This window comes from Dama dama, chromosome 23 (genome assembly GCF_033118175.1).
Source record: "Dama dama isolate Ldn47 chromosome 23, ASM3311817v1, whole genome shotgun sequence".
NCBI classification, from domain to species: Eukaryota; Metazoa; Chordata; class Mammalia; order Artiodactyla; family Cervidae; genus Dama; species Dama dama.
This window is the reverse complement of record NC_083703.1, coordinates 52201318-52216427: the sequence shown is the minus strand read 5'-3', so window position 1 is coordinate 52216427 and position 15110 is coordinate 52201318. Positions and strand designations below refer to the sequence as shown.

Below are 15110 nucleotides of genomic sequence, written 5' to 3'. Positions count from 1 at the left end.
AAGAGTCTTTCCTATTTAAATCATTTCTTCATTTCAACAAAACTTCCTTTAGTCATTTTTTTTAATACTTATTTTTATGTATTTATTTGGCTGCTCTGGATCTTAGTTGCAACATGTGGCCTGTGAACTCTCAGTTGCAGAATCCAAACTCAGAGTTGCGGCATGTGGGCTCTAATTCCCTGACTAGGAGTCGAACCCAAGCACTCTGCATTGGGAGTGTGGAGTCTTAGCCACTGGGCCATCAAGGAAGTCCCCCTTTAATCATTCTTTTAAGGTAGGTCTGCTGGTAACATTCTCTTTTCTTTCATCTGGGCATGTCTTGATTACCTCCTCATCACTGAATGGGATTTTCACTGGATATAGATTTCTAGGTGATAGTTCTCAGCACTTGAAATGTAATAGTCAAGACATAAACTTAGGCTTGGAATGAATATTTTCAAGTTAATTTAAAATTCTTATTCTACTATTGATACTAATTGGCTATCTTAAAGTTTGGCTTGTATTTTTTTTATCCTTTTCCTTTCAAATATTTTAAAATTAAATATGCTTTCAAATCATACCTACTACTTTTATATAAAAATAGTTTTTAATCACTTTTTACACCAAAATAACTTCAAGTTTAAGGTTAAGTCAATTCACTAATTGGAAAGGTTCCATTTATCTAGCTCCCCTCCTCCCCAATTGATAATAAAACGAATTAAGCACCAGGCAGTCAAGTCACTCACCATGTGTCTGGCAAAGCTCCCACTGGGACCAGTGCTGCGTACTAGGTGCCCTTCAGAAGGGAAGTTAAAGTTGCCAGCATTGAGGTTTTCTCGCGTGGAATGATTACCAAAGAGAACGAATGGCTGCCTATTAGGGCTAGAGTGGCAAATCAAAAACATGTGATTAGTGAAGAGATTCCTGGCCAAGGAAACTTCTAAATGAGTGCATTCTTGGGCTTCTCTGAATGGCATCCTGCAGTTTGAGCAAGGTGATCAGTACAGTCTACCTAATGCTCCCTGTTAGTTGAGAAGAGAAGACATAACTAAACCCAAGCCACATTTATATTTTCAACTTCTCCTGCTGCTTAAGGAGAAAGTTCTATAAGTTTGCTGTTCATGATGCAGAGACGGAGCAAAATCCCAGTTTTATACAACAGCATTTTGATAGACATATACATTTTCAAGAATGACAGCAGTTGTGATACACTGAAGACAGACAATAGAGCTGTTAACCATTCCTGTATAGTTTTTGGGAGGGAATGAGGAAAGCCCAGCTGCAAATTTTCTCATACCTACCCATTCCTGCAACCACCCCCGTTTTCCCTCTTTCCTATTGGCTGCAATGCTTCCTTGTAGCTTCTGTGCTTTCCACTCTGCCCTCCTATAATCCATTCTCCACATGGCAGAGAAGACCATCTTTTAAACACACAAAGCCTTTACTTTCAGAAGGGCTGAAATTTTTCTCATGGCCAACAAAGACTTACATGGTCTGCCCTAGACAATTTCCTTAGCTCCATGAAAGGCCACTCGCTCCCAACTCCCCCTTCCAGGCAAACTCAAATTTATTTTCCTTAACACACATTTCTTTTATGTTCCTGATATTTTCATCTCAGGACCACTGCTTTTCTCCCTTAGTTATTCTTACTTATCATTCACATCTACCCCCAGAGGTCAGCTCTGGGGTGTGGTCTTCACAGTAACCATGTTCTTTTCTCCTTCAAGGAATCAGAGTTCTGCAATTACATATTTTTTTTTGTGAGGATGCTTGATTAATGCCCTATTTCTCCACCATGCTATACACTCTGTGAGGGAAGAGACTATGTCTCATTTATTTTTTAATCATATATCTGTTGCTTAGTATGTCATACCTTCTCAACAAATAGTCAATGACTAAAGGGTATTTTTATTTTTTTATTTTTTTTTATTTATTTTTTCAGTGGGTTTTGTCATACATTGACATGAACCAGTAATAGATTTACACGTATTCCCCATCCCGATCCCCCCTCCCACCTCCCTCTCCACCCGATTCCTCTGGGTCTTCCCAGTGCACCAGGTCCGAGCACTTGTCTCATGCATCCCACCTGGGCTGGTGACCTGTTTCACCATAGATAATATACATGCTGTTCTTTCAAAACATCCCACCCTCACCTTCTCCCACAGAGTTCAAAAGTCTGTTCTGTACTTCTGTGTCTCTTTTTCTGTTTTGCATATAAGGTTGTCGTTACCATCTTTCTAAATTCCATATATATGTGTTAGTATGCTGTAATGTTCTTTATCTTTCTGGCTTACTTCACTCTGTATAATGGGCTCCAGTTTCATCCATCTCATTAGAACTGGTTCAAATGAATTCTTTTTAATGGCTGAGTAATATTCCATGGTGTATATGTACCACAGCTTCCTTATCCATTCATCTGCTGATGGGCATCTAGGTTGCTTCCATGTCCTGGCTATTATAAACAGTGCTGCGATGAACACTGGGGTGCACGTGTCTCTTTCAGATCTGGTTTCCTCAGTGTGTATGCCCAGAAGTGGGATTGCTGGGTCATATGGCAGTTCTATGTCCAGTTTTTTAAGAAATCTCCACACTGTTCTCCATAGCGGCTGTACTAGTTTGCATTCCCACCAACATAAAGGGTATTTTTAAAAGATATTTTCTGCTACGGATTGAATGTTGTGTCCTTCCCAAATTCAACTTGCTAAAATCCAAACCAACAAAGTGATAGTATTAGGAGGGAGGGATTTGGGGAAATACTTAGGTCATAAGGATAGGGCCTTCATGAACAGGATTATAAAACAGACTCTTATAAAAAGAAGTTCCAGAGAGATCCCCGTGCCCCTCCTGCCACATGAGGTTATAGTGAAATGACAGCCATCTATGAGAGAGTAGGCCCTCACCAGGCACCAAATCTGCCAGTGCCATGATTTTGGACTTCCCAGTCTCCAGAACTGTAATGGAGAAATAAATGTTTCTTGTTTATAAGCTACCCAAGCTATGATATTTTTGTCACAGCAGCAAAAACAGACTAAGTCAGCTTTCTTTATCCCATATCCTTTCCTGAAAGTTTCCTTATGATAGGGACAGAGTAAAGGGACAAAGCAGGTGATTAAATAGTTAATCCCACTAGGAGACTGTAAGTAGAAAGAATATGGTAGACCCCTGTAAGTTTATGATTATTCAAGAAAGTACGTTTGCTTAACTACAAAACCATGCAACAGGAGCACGAAATATGCCCCAAAACTTTAAAACAATGGTGACATGAGACCTACATCTTGCCCAGTGAGCTCACTAAGCTAGGACATGCTCTATGCACCGATCAAAAAAACAATAATTTGTGGACCTAGTTTGACCATGTAGGGAAAAGAAAAGTCTCCTGCTCAATCTAGAGGAGGAGCTGATGATGGAAGCATGACGTCTATTCCAGAAAGACAAAGAAGGTCTCCCCCTCCCCACTTTTTCTATGATTATAAAATTGTAGCCAAGAAGGTTCTTGGAGATGTGGTATCTGTCAACCACCCCCTGTAAGCCTCAAAATCATACTATTCTAATAAATCACTTCTTACCTATTACTTTGCCTCTTGTTGAATTCTTTTCTGTGCTGAGACATAAAGGACTATGGTACTAGAGCTCTCTGGAGCCCCCAAAATGACACCTGTTTCACTTAAGAGTATGTCATGTGGAAAATCCTTTGCATTTCTTTTCACTGTTCTTAAGCATCAAGCTGTGGTTCTTAAAAAGTAAACATGACTCTGATTCTATTCTGATGCTTAATTTAAGCTAAGTGACACAATGAGCAGAAAAAGATGACTGAATCCTAGCCAGGGTAGTCTGTCTCCTTATCAGATTGGACTGGAATTAGGGAAGAAAAGAAAGGAAAGATCTACTCTCATTTATAAGCCTCTTATCCTTCTCCATCAGAGGCCAGACAGACTGAAAACCAAAGTGACAGAAACTAAACAATCTAATCACATGGACCACAGCCTTGTCTTACTCAGTGAAACTATGAGCCATGCCATGTATGGCCACCCAAGATGGACATGGTGGAGAGTTCTGACAAAACATGGTGCACAGGAGAAGGGAATGGCAAACCACTTCAGTGTTCCTGCCTTGAGAACCCCATGAACAGTATGAAAAGGCAAAAAGATGGACACTGAAAGATGAACTCCCCAGGTTGGTAGGAAGGTGCCAAATATGCTACTGGAGATCAGTGGAGAAATAACTCCAGAAAGAATGAAGAGACGGAGCCAAAGCAAAAACAACACCCAGTTGTGGATATGACTGGTGATGGAAGTAAAGTCTGATGCTGCAAAGAGCAATATTGCATAGGAACCTGGAATGTTAGGTCCATGAATCAAGGCAAATTGAAAGTGGTCATACAGGAGACGACAAGACTGAACATCGACATTTTAAGAATCCGCAAACTAAAATGGACTGGAGTGAGTGAATTTAACTCGGATGACCATTATATCTACTACTGTCGGCAAGAATCCCTTAGAAGAAATGGAGCTGCCATCACAGTCAACAAGAGAGTCTGAAATGCACTACTTGGATGCAATCTCAAAAATGACAAAATCATCTCTGTTCTTTTCCAAGGCAAACCATTCAATATCAGAGTAATCCAAGTCTATGCCCTGACCAATAATGCTGAAGAAGCTGAAGTTGAATGGTTCTATGAAAACCTACAAGACCTTCTAGAACTAACACCCAAAGAATATGTCCTTTTCACTATAGGGGGCTGGAATGCAAATAACCTGGAGTAACTGGCAAATTTGGCCGTGGAGTACGTAATCAATCAGGGCAAAGGTTAATAGAGAACGCACAGGTCATAACAAACACTCTCTTCCAACAACACAAGAGAAGACTCTACACATGGACATCACCAGATGATCAATACCAAAATCAGATTGATTACATTCTTTGCAGCCAAAGATGGAGAAGCACTATACAGTCAGCAAAAACAAGACCAGGAGCTGACTGTGGCTCAGATCATGAACTCCTTATTGCCAAATTCAGACTTAAATTGAAGAAAGTAGGGAAAACCACTAGACCATTCAGGTATGACCTAAATCAAATCCCTTATGTCTGTACAGTGGGAGTGACAAATAGACTCAAGGGATTAGATTTGATAGACAAGAGTGCCTGAAGAACTATGGACAGAGGTTCGTGACACGGTACAGGAGACAGGGATCACGATCATCCCCAAGAAAAAGAAATGCAAAAAGGCAAAATGGTTGCCTGAGGAGGCCTTACAAATAGCTGTGAAAAGAAGAGAAGCAAAAGGCAAAGGAAAAAAGGAAAGATATATCCATCTGAGGGCAGAGTTCCAAAGAATAGCAATGAAAGATGAGAAAGCCTTCCTCAGTGATCAGTGCCAAGAAACAGAGGAAAACAATACAATGGGAATGACGAGAGATCTCTTCAAAAAAAATTGGAGATACCAGGGGAACTGTTCATGCAAAGATGGGCACAGTAAGGACAGAAATGGCATGGACCTAACAGAAGCAGAAGATATTAAGAAGAGGTGGCAAGAATACACAGAAGAACTATAAAAAAAAGATCTTCATGACCCAGATAACCATGATGGTGTGATCATTCACCTAGAGCCAGACATTCTGGAATGTGAAGTTAAGTAGGCCATAGGAAGCATCACTACGAACAAAGCTAGTGGGGGTGATAGAATTACAGTTTAGCTATTTCAAATCCTAACAAATGATGCTGTGAAAGTGCTACATTCAATATGCCAGCAAATTTGGAAAACTCAGCAGTGGCCACAGGATTGGAAAAGGTCAGTTTTCATTCCAGTCCCAAAGAAAGGCAATGCCAAAGAATGCTCAAACTACCACACAATTGCACTCATCTCACACGCTAGCAAAGTAATGCTCAAAATTCTCCAAGCCAGGCTTCAGCAATACATGAACCGTGAACTTCCAGATGTTCAAGTTGGTTTTAGAAAAGGCAGAGGAACCAGAGATCAAATTTGCCAACATCCGTTGGTTCATCAAAAAAGCAAGAGAGCTCCAGAAAAACATCCATTTCTGCTTTATTGACTATGCCAAAGCCTTTGACTATGTGGATAACAACAAACTGTGGAAAACTCTGAAAGAGATGGGAATACCAGACAACCTAACCTGCATCCTGAGAAATCTGTATGCAGGTCAAGAAGCAACAGTTAGAACTGGACATGGAACAACAGACTGGTGCCAAACTGGGAAAGGAGTACATCAAGCCTGTATATTGTCACCCTGCTTATTTAACTTATATGCAGAGGACATCATGCGAAATGCTGGATTGGATGAAGCACTAGCTGGAATCAAGACTGCCAGGAGAAATGTCAATAACCTCAGATATGCAGATGACACCACCCTTATGGCAGAAAGCGAAGAACTACTAAAGAACCTCCTGATGAAAGTGAAAGAGAGTGAAAAAGTTGGCTTAAAACTCAACATTCATAAAACCAAGATCATGGCATCTGGTCCCATCACTTCATGGCAAATAGATGCGGAAACAGTGGCAGACTTCATTTTTGGGGGCTCCAAAATCACTGCAGATGGTGATTGCAGCCATGAAATTAAAAGACGCTTGCTCCTTGGGAGAAAAGTTATGACCAACCTAGACAGCTTATTAAAAAGCAGAGACATTACTTTGCCAACAAAGGTTCGCCTAGTCAAAGCTATGGTTTTTCCAGTAGTCATGTATGGATGTGAGAGTTGGACTATAAATAAAGCTGAGCACCAAAGAATTGATGCTTTTGAACTGTGGTGTTGGAGAAGACTCTTGAGAGTCCCTTGGACTGCAAGGAGATCCAATCAGTCCGTCCTAAAGGAAATCAACCCTGAATATTCACAGGAAGGACTGATGTTGAACTTGAAACTCCTATACTTTGGCCATCTGATGCGAAAAACTGACTCATTGGAAAAGACCCTGATGCTGGGCAAGATTGAAGGTGGGAAGAGAAGGGGATGACAGAGGATGAGACAGCTGGATGGCATCACCACATCAATGGACATGAGTTTGCATAAACTCCGGGAGTTGGTGATGGACAGGGGTGTCTCGCGTGCTGCAGTCCATGGGGTCGCAAAGAGTCAAACACAACTGAGCAACTGAACTGAACTGAACTTTCATTTATTCATCAGAGGAACAATCCCCAGCTTGGCCCTCCTGATTATCATGCTTGCTGAGGAATCACTATAAGAAAACAAGTGCAGCAGCCCTCATGCTCCCATGTCTTCCTGGGGCTAGACTTTTATGCTAGATCCCTTTTACTCCCTAAAAGCCACAGTTAATGCCTGCCAAGCCCTTGGACACCCTGCTTCCTCTAGTTTTGCTGGGCTAGGGATGGAATAAAAAAATTCCTTTCTTTAGATTTTAGCAAGTTATGATGTTTTAAAAGCCAGTTTAATAGAAAACTATTTTTAATACAAAAATACAAAAGGAGTGAAAGGATTTTACAGAGTATGGATTTCTTACTCTGTAAGAAAATCAACTCATACTTTCTTGATCCAGCTTCTAGACTAAGATTCTTCCCCCATTTCCACTCCCTTATCAACCCCATTTTCTCTATTACCATTCACCTTTCTTTCCCAAGACTCTTACCTATTTTCAGTTATATGACTGGAGATCATTCCATGACTAAAGTAACTTCTGAATGGCTAAAAAAGAAGCCAACATTATATATATTAAGATCACAACTTTATAAAACAATCACAAACCCCTGATATATGCATGCAGGTATATAAATAAAGTGTCAAAGAAACAGAGAATGAGAAGAAGAGGGAGAGCTATGTCTGCAGATTGTTACAAGAACAAAAGAGGACAACATGAATTTTGGGGATAGCAGACAAATAAAAATTAGCAAAGGAAAAAGGCAAATGGCTGCAAAAGAAAAAGAAAGGAAATGGAAGGTAAAGAAAAGAAATTCTTGTCAAATTTTTAGTTTTTAACTACTGAAAGGAAGTTGGAAGAACCACCATTTGTGTTCTAAGTTACTAACTAACCATAAAGGAATTTTTTTCTTCTATTAAAATTTATTTCTACATTTCCAATAATTAGAATTATGTTACTTCTATAAATTACAATATATACTAATTCTAATATACTAATTTAATATCAGTAATGAGGAAGAATCCAAGAGACTTAGAAGTACTGACAGAAGTTTCCCAGGAAACCACAGTAGTACTTCTCAGCTTTGATGTGCACAGTGCTAAACACTAATCAAACATTAATATGCAGGATCTATGTCAAGAGTTCAAAACTTCAAAAGGCAATTTGAATCTCCTTAAATAAAACTGACTTCAGTTTCCCCTTCAATTTAAATATGTAATATATGCTTATTTTAGAACACAATAAAAACACCTACAATCTCTAAGAACTGTGAACATTCTGGTACATTTTCTTCAAGTCTTTTTTTTATGGTATAGTCATAATATATATAGATTGTACCAAAGTTTATTAAAAGTCCTTTATTCTTGGAAATTTATATTGCTACTTTCTTAGATCATGAATAATACTGCAATGAATTTATCATAAATTTTATCTACAGTTCTGATTATGTCCTTAAGGCAACTGAAATTATAGGGTAAAAAGGCAGAACTATATTGCCAAATTGGTTTCAAAAAAGTTTGATCAATGTACACTTCCACTTACAATATCTGAGTGTGCCTATCTCAAGGTAAACACTATCCATTAAATGTCCTTTTAAAAATGTTCTGACAAATGAAAAACTGTACCTTGTTGTTTTATTTTACTTTGATTTTTAATGAAGCAGAATACTTCAGATATGTTCAATGGCCATTTGGACTTCCCTTTGATCATGAACTGTTTATTTACATCCTCTGTTTGTTTATTAATTGGAGTTTGTCTTACTGATTTGTAAAAACTCTTTAAAAGTAATGACAGTTAAAGTTTATTGAGGGTTTACCATGTGACCTATGATAAGCATTTAAATATATTATCTCAAATACAGTGCATCCTTAAACAACATAGGTTTGAACTACACAGTTCCACTTATATGTGGATCTTTTAAAATAGTAACCACCACAGTAATATATGATCTGTAGCTGGTTGAATCTGTGAATGTGGAACTGCAGATGCCAAGGAAACACAGATACGGAATGCCTGAGCACAGGAGGGGTTGTGTACACAAAAGGCTGACTGTAAGTTACATGCAGAATGTTGACTGTGTGGAGGGTCTGGGTCCCTAAAACCAGTGCTGTTCAATGGTCAACTGTAATCCTACGTGTTCCAGTCTATCATGATACCCTCTCCACAGATGAGCTGGCTAATTTAAACGTGTCCCAGGTCACAGAGCTAGTGAGCAACATAGTCAGGATTCTAACTGGATTTGGGGACAAAAGATAAAATTAGATTCATATCTCACATCATATACACAAGAAGATTGCAAGTAAATTAGGGATCTAAATTTAAAAAATTTAACCATACAAGTACTAAATGGGTAAATTCCTCTTTAACCTTAATAAGCCTTTCTGTATATATGATTTAAAATCCACAGGCAATATAAGAAAATATTAATAAATTTATATAAAAAAAAGAAAAAAAAATAAATTTATATAAAGATAAAAAGTTTGTATGGCAAGAAACCACCATAAACAAAGCAATTGATAAAAAGGAAGAAATATTTCAAATACATATCATAGACAAAAAGTTAATAGCCTAAATATCTATAAAGAACTAAAAAAAAAACAATGGACAAAAGACCTAAAACCTGTATTCTATAGCTCCAGTTAATAATACTGTGTCAATATTAAAATGGGAAAAAGACAAGAAAATAAAATATAAAATGGCCTTCAAACATATGAAAAAGTGTTCAAGCTTAGTCATAATTAGACAAACAAAACTAAAATAATTCCAAGATATCACTTCTCATCTATGAGACTGTGAAAAATTAAAAAGTATGACAACACATTCTACTGGGGAAGCTGTGGCGAAACAGGCACTCTCATATGTTGCTAGTGGGAATGCAAATCGGTACAACCTTTCTGAAGGGAAATTTGGCAATAGCTAACACAACTACAAGTGCACTTACCTTGTGAGCCAGCAATTCCATTACTACGTATATAAACCTCCAACAATATGAAAATACATAACCACAGAGTTATTTACTATGGCACTGTTTGCAATAGCATAATATTGAAAATAACCTAAATACACATACATAAGAGAGTGGCTGAGTAAATTAAGATAAATCCACACAATGGAGTACAGCTGAACACATGGGTTAATCTGTGTATAACTTATAGTTGGCCCTCTGCATTCGCAGTTTCTCCGAATCCAATCATGAATTCAACCAATCGTGAATTGCAGTACTGTAGTATTTACTACTGAAAAATATCCATGCATCAGTGGATCCAGGTATTTCAAGTCTGCACTGTTCAAGGGTCAACTGTACTACGAATTATAACAAAGAATGAGGAGGCTCTCAATGAACTGACCTAGAGAGAGTTCTAGGATACATTGAGCAAAGTGTTAAAAGAGCAAAGCAGAAATGACTACATACAGTATGCTACTCTTCAATGAAAGAAAGAAGAGTTTACAAAAAAATAGCAATGTATCTGATCATTTGTGCAAAAGAGACAGAAAAGAGTTTATCAGAGATTTGTTACCTATTAGTAAAAAAATGGGTGAAAAAGAATGGGAAGAAAGTGGCAATGAGAACAAGGTAGCAAGAAACCAGGAGTGACACTTCCCTGAGTATACCTTTTTGAATATTTTTCACTCTTAGAATCAGTAATGAGAGAAGAAAAAAAAAAGAATTAAAAACAACAACAACAACAACAACCAGAAATGGGCATCAGTAAGAGGTAGGCCAACTTCAAGTGGCCTAATATAGAGGTAACTGGAGTCTCTGAAGGGGAAGAGGACCGAAAAAATAATAGCCAAAAACTTTCCAAACTTGATGCAATTATAAATCCACAGATCCAAAAAGTTCAACAAAACCCAAGCGTAAGAAGTATGATCAAAATTATAGTCAGACAGGACTTTCCTGGTGGTCCAGTGGTTAAGAATGCCAACACAGGGGACACAGGTTCCATCCCTGGTCCGGGAAGATTCCACATGCTTCAAGGAAACTAAGCCCATGTGCCCCAACTACTGAAGCCTGCGCACTGGAAAGCCCACACACAATGACTGAGCCCAGACGCTGCGACTACTGAAGGCCACATGCTTTGAGCCTGTGCCCTGAGACAAGAGAAACCACTGCAGTGAGAAGCCTGCACACCACAACTGGAGAGTAGCTCTGGCTCACATCAACTAGAAAAAACAATGAAGTCTTCACTGCAATGAAGACCCAGGGCAGCCAAAAATGAAAATAAATAATTTAAAAAAATGAACAGCTAAAAAATTACATTTATAGACATATCATAATCAAATTACTCAAAACCAGTAATGAAAGGGAAAATCTTCAAAGCTACCAGAAGGAAAAAAGACCAGTTACATGCAGAAGAATAAAGAAAAAGATAAAAGACATCATCAGAAACAGTGCAAGTAAGACAGAGTGAAACATCTTTCAAGTACTGAAAGGAAAAAATTGTCAACCTAGAATTCCATATACCACAAAAATACTTTTAAAAATGAAAGTGAAAAAAATATTTTCAGACATACAAAAGCTGGAAGAATTTTCTTCTGAATCATCAGAAGATTCACACTACAAAAAATGTTAAAGGATATCCTTCAGGGAGAAGGGAATTATACCATATGAACATCTGTGTCTACACAAAGAAATGAACAGCACCAGAAATTTCAACTGCATATGCAGATATACAAGATTTTTAAATTATTTAAAATCTTTAAAAAGTATTTTTAAAGATAAAAAGATAATTGACTAAACAAGAATAATACCAATATACTGTGGGGTTTATAGCATAAGATAATAAAGGTAAAAGTAAAATGCATGGCAACAAAGATCAACTCCAGTTCTAAAGATCAGGAGCAGGGCTTATACTGGGTCACAGTGAAACACAGAAAACACAGTCCAAACCCGAAGTAAGCTCAAGTGCAAGCTCAAGATCACTTTGATCCTGCCTGTTGACTACTTTTGCAAACAGGTCTGTACCTTAGTTCTTGATTTACATACCTCAGTTGACTCATGGAATGGTTCCTAGCCTGAACCTAGCAACTTCACTTTGTTGTTTGCTTAGAAAGAAAGTTTGGCATCACCTAGAGGTTCAACTGATAAAGGTGTGCTATTCGTATGTGAAGAATTATTCCTAGGCTTATTAACTGGTGCCCAACAGAATTCCTGACTGACAAGGACACCACCTCTAAGAAATGAGTATCTTTATTATAAAGAAACTGGCACAGAAAAAAAAAGTATAAGAATATATACATATTTACATATATAAGAATATATATTCTTATATATATATTAGATATTCATATATATACATTCTTATATATATGTAAGAATATAGGGGGCAGCACAGAAACTAAAAATTTCTTTACATCATGCAACGAAGTTTAAGAATATATATATTCTTAACATATATATTAAGTTTAAGAATATAGGGGGCAGCACAAAAACTAAAAATTTCTTTACATCATGCAACAAAGTTTAAGGAGATGATAACCAAATTAGGATTGGTAGTGATGAAGTCTGAAAATTTTTTTAATAAAAATAAAAACAAATAAATTAGCCAATTTCTTCTTTCTTTTTGACACTTCCTTTACATACCTCACCCGCCTGAGATTCAGACAGTTCTAGCAAGAAGGGAATTTCTGTGTCAAAATTAGCGAAGAAGCTAGTCCACTGATATTCAAAAGCCACCAAATCCTAGAAAGAAAATGAAAAAGATAATGCGTTTGGTCATTTAAGGAGATACTTTAGAAAACCAAAATCATGAAACCACATCTGATCTCAAAATACCAGACTATTTAATATACATTGTTTAAAGAGTAGTAGCAAACTATTCATACCTGTTATCACATGGATGGATCTTAAAAACATTATGCCCAGTGAAAGACCCCAGATATAAGAGACTACAATATATGAAACACTCAGAAAAGACAAATCTAGAGAGACAGAAAGTAGACTGGCGGTTTGTTTAGGGCTGGAAGTGGGAATGGAAAATGACTACAAGTGAGCAGGTTACCGAATCTCAAGGCCATGTGCCTGATGCAGTGAGGCCTGTCAATACTAAAACGTAGAGTTTGGAACAGACAAAGGTTTATTGCAGATTCATATAAGGAGATGGGTGGCTCATGCTCCAAGAATCCCAAAGTTACTGAAAGCTTTCAGCAAGCTCCTTTAAAAGCAAAAGGTAAGGGATGGGCGCAGTTAGTTCTTGCAGACTTCTCGGTGTCAGATCCTTTGTTCTTGAGGTGAGCTCATACAGTCAGGTAACGTGTTCCTGTAAATCTCTACCAGATTTTAATGTTAATTCTCTGTCCTGACAAGAAAGGGCAAAGTCCTAAGGTACAACTTTCACCCTCCAAGGTCCCAGTCCTGGCTAAGAGAAGACAGATCTCAGCTGGCAGCTCCTTCAGGGTCTGGTTCCCACATCCTGCCCAGCTATCATCCCTGAGGGAGCCAGGCCCCCAACCTAGCTGGCCCGCCGTCTCCTCAGGTCACTCAAAAGGGGAGACCAGCTCTCACAAACTGTGACCAGACAGACATCTACTGCTAGTAGGTCGGACAGACAGGGATGGGGCAAGAGGTTCACTACTCCTCAAGGCCTAGGCCACAGCTAGTGGAAGACCTTAGTAAGGTCTCTGGAGCCCTCTAGGAATGGGTGAGCTGGACGCCTGCAGAAGAAGGCCTGAATCTGCCTCTTAACTCACTCTCCACCTGGTGACTACCACACCACTGACCATTGACTGAATCACTTCCCTAACGGTCACTCACTGACAGCTGTTTGCTGAGGGGTGGTGGGGGGAGGAGCGGGGCAGCACTGAGGCACTAACCAATGTCTGAGCGAGACCACTTGCCTAGTTATAGGGTGCGGAGTAATGAGGCACAGCAATGGCTGCCTGCTAAGGGCTATGCTCATCCCGCTCTGTTGCAAGCACAAAGGAACTCTCTGGGTTGATGAAATGTAAAATTCAAACTGTGGTGACAATTGCATCATTCTGTAAACTTACTAAAAATCATCGAATTTTATACTTAAAATGGGTAAATTTTATGGTACATAAATTATATTTCAATAAAGCTGTTTTTTTTAAAAAAGGACAGTAATTTCCTTTAAAAGCTGTTTTTAAAAAGGACAATCGGCAGTCATTGTTGAGAGGGTGTTATTTATGAGGCAAAGTAAAGCTATTTATGAGACACTGTACCTAGTAAGTACCAAAAGAGTTACAACAGTGAAGTTTGTTCAAGGACAAATTAGTTGACTTTAGTTAGAAGTTCAGTGGGGTCACAGGTGACCCAGAGCCCTTTTCTCCCTCATCCCCTCCTCCTGGGGGAATGCAAATATGTACTTTACTTGCTGATTCTCTTCCCAATACAGTCTGCCTCCTTCCCCCATCCCACCTGGTTTTAAGCCTCCTCTCTGAATTCATTCCTGTTACCAACCACTACACATTGCTTTGGGTTGCTGGCTTTTCTTTAAGGCATCGTCAGCTCATCCAAAATATCAGCTATGACTTGCTTGATCTTTGGCCTTATTTTGAAGTGACATCTTTGGCCTTATTTTGAAGTCACTGTTAATTTGTACTCAAATTGGATAGTAGTTTTATTATTTTTAAAAACCAACCCTGCCCTTATATTTATTTTGGTTGCACACTTTCTTCATTGCTGCTCACAATGTTTCTCTAGTTGCAGCAAGCGGAGGCTATACTGTGGTGAATGTTGAGGAGCACAGGCTCTAGGTGCAGAGGCTTCAGCAGTTGCAACACACAGCCTCAGTAGTTGTGGCACATGGGCTTAGTTGGTCCTCAAGCATGTGGAATCCTCCTGGACCAGTCAAACCTGTCTCTCCTTCATTGGCAGGTAGAATTTTATTCCCTGTATCACCAGGGAAGTCCCTGGATAGTAGTTTTCACTGGCCGTCTCACACCAAGTGTACATGACAAGCACTCACCTTGCTTACATCAGGCACTCTATTTGCTGCGCTAAAACTGTCTGGATCTATGTTCTTTCCTACTCATCTCTTTAAGGATACACAAGTACTCAGACCTAT

The 15110-nt window shown here is 38.7% G+C and overlaps 1 protein-coding gene across 2 annotated transcripts in view; it reads right to left on the bottom strand.

Annotated features, from left to right (window-relative positions):
- Positions 1–15110, bottom strand: part of DNAAF9 (dynein axonemal assembly factor 9) — a 174129-nt gene that overhangs the window by 91445 nt on the left and 67574 nt on the right. For both annotated transcript variants that reach the window (XM_061126714.1, XM_061126715.1), the window contains 3 exons: positions 12668–12766; positions 7576–7631; positions 726–861 (listed from right to left, as the gene is read on the bottom strand). In XM_061126714.1, coding sequence (XP_060982697.1) covers positions 726–861; positions 7576–7631; positions 12668–12766 — 291 coding nt within the window. The remainder of the gene's footprint in view (positions 1–725; positions 862–7575; positions 7632–12667; positions 12767–15110) is intronic.